Here is a 3,988-nt window from a genome sequence, read left to right as displayed (position 1 = left end):
AAAATATTACACAGTGATTTCACAAACCTAATGTCCAAAGTGAACATGTACATTTGACCTCAGACTTTTAGGCCTGTGCTTCAAGGTGTTCCTCATCTCTCAGGTTAATTTGTATTGGGTATTTTTGTCTTCAGAGCAGTGTTTGAATTACACACAGTAGAAAAGTGATGGATACCCAATGAATGATGAGGATAAAATAAATAGTTTCTTATTACTTGAAAAGAATCCTTCTCCACTGCAGTATGCAGGTGCTGTACAAACAAAAAAAAACCACATTGAAAAAACCCGAAAACATAACAAAGCGCACTGATAGCTACATAATCAGAGTGGAAATATCTAAAATGGGAGTTCTCAGGCTATGGTATGTGTATCACTAGTGGTATGAAAACTATTTCAAAGTGGTCTTCAAATAAAATCTGAGCATCTGAACAGAAGAATGTTTCTTCCTTCATAAGAGTTCCTAGTATTGCATTCCCATAGGAAACTGGGACAAAGATCTGGAAGCATGCATATGGTTTGGTACATCACATTTCCACCATTGTCACTAATCTGGTAAAATACAATTCTTTTTCCAAAGCAGACTAAAATGGGTACTTCAGACTTAAGGAGTGACATGGTAAGTGGTAGGTTACGTTAGCTCAAGCAAGGTGTCTGGTTACACTTACTCTCCTCCTCTGACTCTTCACTAGCAGGGAAGATGAAGTCAAATGACATTGTGTCATTCTAGGAGTATCCTCAGGTGCACTTCATAAACTTTAGCCAAGTATGCTAATGGAGCCAGTGAGAACAAGCAGAAGTAATTTCTTCTCTCTGTAATTTACAAGTAATCTGCTGACAACTAAAGAACTATGAATATTAAATTCTTTTTCAGGAATTCCAGTACATAAACTATATCAGGCAGAGACTTTTCTCCCCTGCTGCTCCTCAAACCTACCCTGATTCTTCTTATCCCTAACTTTCATTTTCATCTGGTTATAATTGCCTTGAATTCACAATCTGTATTCCTTAAACTTCTCGTAGCTCCTTGATCAACATACCTGAGCATCTTGTCCCAGCTCTGGTTACCTCTGTTGTTTCCTCTGGCTGATCCCTCCATCTGGCCAGGCCCTGCACCTCACCTTCCCTGCCTTTATCCGGGTCTTAAGTTTTGTCCACATGCAAGGGAATGTTGTGACTGAGGCACAACAGTGCCTTAATCTATGTTTTCACTAAGCAAGTATATCAAAGGAAGTTTTTCTGAAATTTTATAGTTTAGCATAGCTGGGTTTTTTCACCATACTGCTTGCTGCACTTCCCTGGTTAAAAGTTTCTGCTACGATTTAACTGAGCACTTTATATCATTGTATACTCTGTAGCTATGCAAGCAACCATGTACACAAATATTACTATGTAAACTAAAAGTATAGATACAAGCTTAAGCAATTTACATAGGTGACATTATCTGAAAAACGAAAATTTCTCAAATTGATTATACCTATCTAATGGGTAAACTCATAGTTAGTCATGCTGTCATTAACTAATCGCATAAGTAGGTTAATAATGTGTGGCCATGCATTTAAGAAACAGATTTGAACTTAAAAATGTATTATAGATAATATCACAGTCCTATTTCACTTGGAATATTTATTAATTTGAACATTTATTCAAACAAGAACAAGTATCCAACTTAACTGCTAAAGATACATAAATATACAGAAATTTTTGGATCAATACAGTGCATCAGAATTAATAATCCCAAGTGAGTCCTAACCAATGTGTAATATTAAATGAGTAAAAGAATAATTCAGTATTTTCAGCACTACAGGAGGTGAAAAGTAGCATTTCAAAGACATTCTCAACTGACAATGAAAAAATTAGTACTTCCTACTCAATATAATATAAAAGTAAATATATGGGTGTACACATTTGAATACATAGTCAGAAATACATACTTATTTTTATTAATTTTAATCCAATGGAGCAGTAGTATACAATTATATGATTAACATAGGACAATTTAAAAATAATTTCGTTGGGCAGTCAGTGCCAATGGATTTAATTTTATACTAAAGTAATCTATGCATGGTCAATGCATGGTCATTGACTAGCCGAATTATTAAAACCAGTATTCATTGTTATGGTTTCAAACCTCATACACTTAGGTAATAAACATGGGTAATCACTGGCATATATAAGTAAGCAAGTTCTTCTCCTGCCTTTAAACATATACAAAAGTTCAAAACTGTGCTATATGTATTAATGCATTGTATCTTGACAGAGTCCCAAGCTGCCTGTGAAGTTACTGCACTTCAAATACTTTCTAGTACTTACAGATGTGCCTGAATGCTTCACTTTGCTGCTGTTTTTGAGAGGAGAATAAAAGGGAATTAGGGAAACCCTGTTGAATATTTAAGAAAATATTCTGCTGCATAACTGAAGCGGCAGGAAATCCATAAAACAAGTCTTCAGTAATGCTGGGTGGTTTATCACTCCGTAGTGGAGGTGAAAACTTCCCTGTGCTTAAATCACTGTTTACATTGCATTTTTGGTATTCATGCACAAATGGCAGTCTCTCAGCATACAGCATTTTCCACAGAGGATCCAAAAAACAAGGCATTTGGTAAAGCCAATTTGGTGCTGGGCAGAAAGGATAGTATCTCCATGGCATGAAATAATTCACAGCAAGGTAGTGCTCTAGCTCCTTTTGATGCCCTCGCTTTCGTGACCTTCGATGTTGCCTGAAGTCCCCACGAACAAAGTCATTTAAGTTTGATGGGTGAATACTCCAGTAGTTTCCTTTGCCATCTTCACATCTTCCCACCTTGATGAAACAATCATTTAGTGAAAGGTTATGCCTTACGCTGTTCCTCCAGCCTCCACCTTTGTTCCTATAAAAGGGAAAGTTATCTTCAATATATTTGTAGATAGCGGCTAAATTCAGCTTATTTGTAGGAGACGAAAGAATTGCCTTTGCAATCAAGGCTATGTAAGATAGAGGTGGTTTTTCCAAGAATCTTCCTTCATCCACAGTCACAGGAAGAACCTTTTTTGCATATATGTGAGAGCTGGGAAGTCGGGGTGCAATACTGTGAACCTGATTTTCTTCTTCTTCTACAGTACAGATGTCTACACTTCCTTCATTGTTTTCAGAGAAGTCTTCACTCACTATAGCAGAACGAAACCTAGCATCTATTTTAAGCATCCTGATACTTTCCTGCAAGTAGCCAATTGAATAATTGGTCCGCTGAATATAACCAGCAGGAGAAATGAAAGTTGGACTTTAAATGTGCTGCTCTCACGTACCCAGATTCCTATTTTATACTCTGTTATGTCAACATTCTTAACAATGAAAACCGAACTGCCTATGTTTACAAAAGTGAAGGTGCAAGTCCTAGCTGAATGAAAAAAAAAAAAAATTCTACTATGTTAAGTATGAAGATAAACAGGCCATGACGTTAGCCTCTCACTTCATTATAATTTGAGAAAACACCCTTCAGTGTTCCCCACTGAAACATAATGATTAATGAGAAATTGATGGTGGCTAGGCAGAGTTGTGAAAGGATTAGACCCTCCAGTGATATGCAGAACAAACTGAAACCAACATGTTGGTTCCTGTGTTCTACACTTAGTCAAACATGTTATATTTAGTACAATAAACATTTATTTTTTTGCGCTAATAGAAAGTACTGTGTGAAAGGAAACTTCCTATCCGATTTTATAGCTGCCCCTTCTTGGTGAAATTGAATTAAAGCAAAAACACCCCCCCCAACCAACCAAAAAAACCAAACACAATTTGCTCCCCTTTTTTTCTTATTAACTCTCTGATCCCAATTGTGTAACTAGCTTTCATCCTGAGTAGGCATGTGACCAGACCTACTGACCCAAGAAACCACTTGAGGGAGCAAGTACCACTCAGAGCCAGTGGGTGCTGTACTCTGGCACCCTCAAAGCATCTATTGTCGCTTGAACTTTAACATGGCCCTCAGCCTCCTGAGGTCAGACACTATTA

At 37.1% G+C, this 3,988-nt stretch overlaps 1 protein-coding gene across 1 annotated transcript; it reads right to left on the bottom strand.

The window, feature by feature from the left end:
* Positions 1-2,299: 2,299 nt before the first annotated feature.
* LOC113953579 (fork head domain-containing protein FD5-like) lies at positions 2,300-3,181 on the bottom strand. Its single transcript, XM_027656851.1, has one exon. The coding sequence runs from the start codon at positions 3,179-3,181 to the stop codon at positions 2,300-2,302; it is 882 nt and encodes a 293-aa protein (XP_027512652.1).
* Positions 3,182-3,988: the final 807 nt, after the last annotated feature.

This window comes from Corapipo altera, unplaced genomic scaffold (assembly GCF_003945725.1).
Source record: "Corapipo altera isolate COAL_440 unplaced genomic scaffold, ASM394572v1 1, whole genome shotgun sequence".
Classification (NCBI taxonomy): Eukaryota; Metazoa; Chordata; class Aves; order Passeriformes; family Pipridae; genus Corapipo; species Corapipo altera.
Note: the sequence above shows the minus strand (reverse complement) of the source record. Positions and strands in the feature narration are given on the sequence as shown.

Coding starts and splice junctions, on each gene's coding strand:
- LOC113953579 (XM_027656851.1), bottom strand. CDS start 3,181: ATGCTTAAAATAGATGCTAGGTTTCGTTCTGCTATAGTGAGTGAAGAC.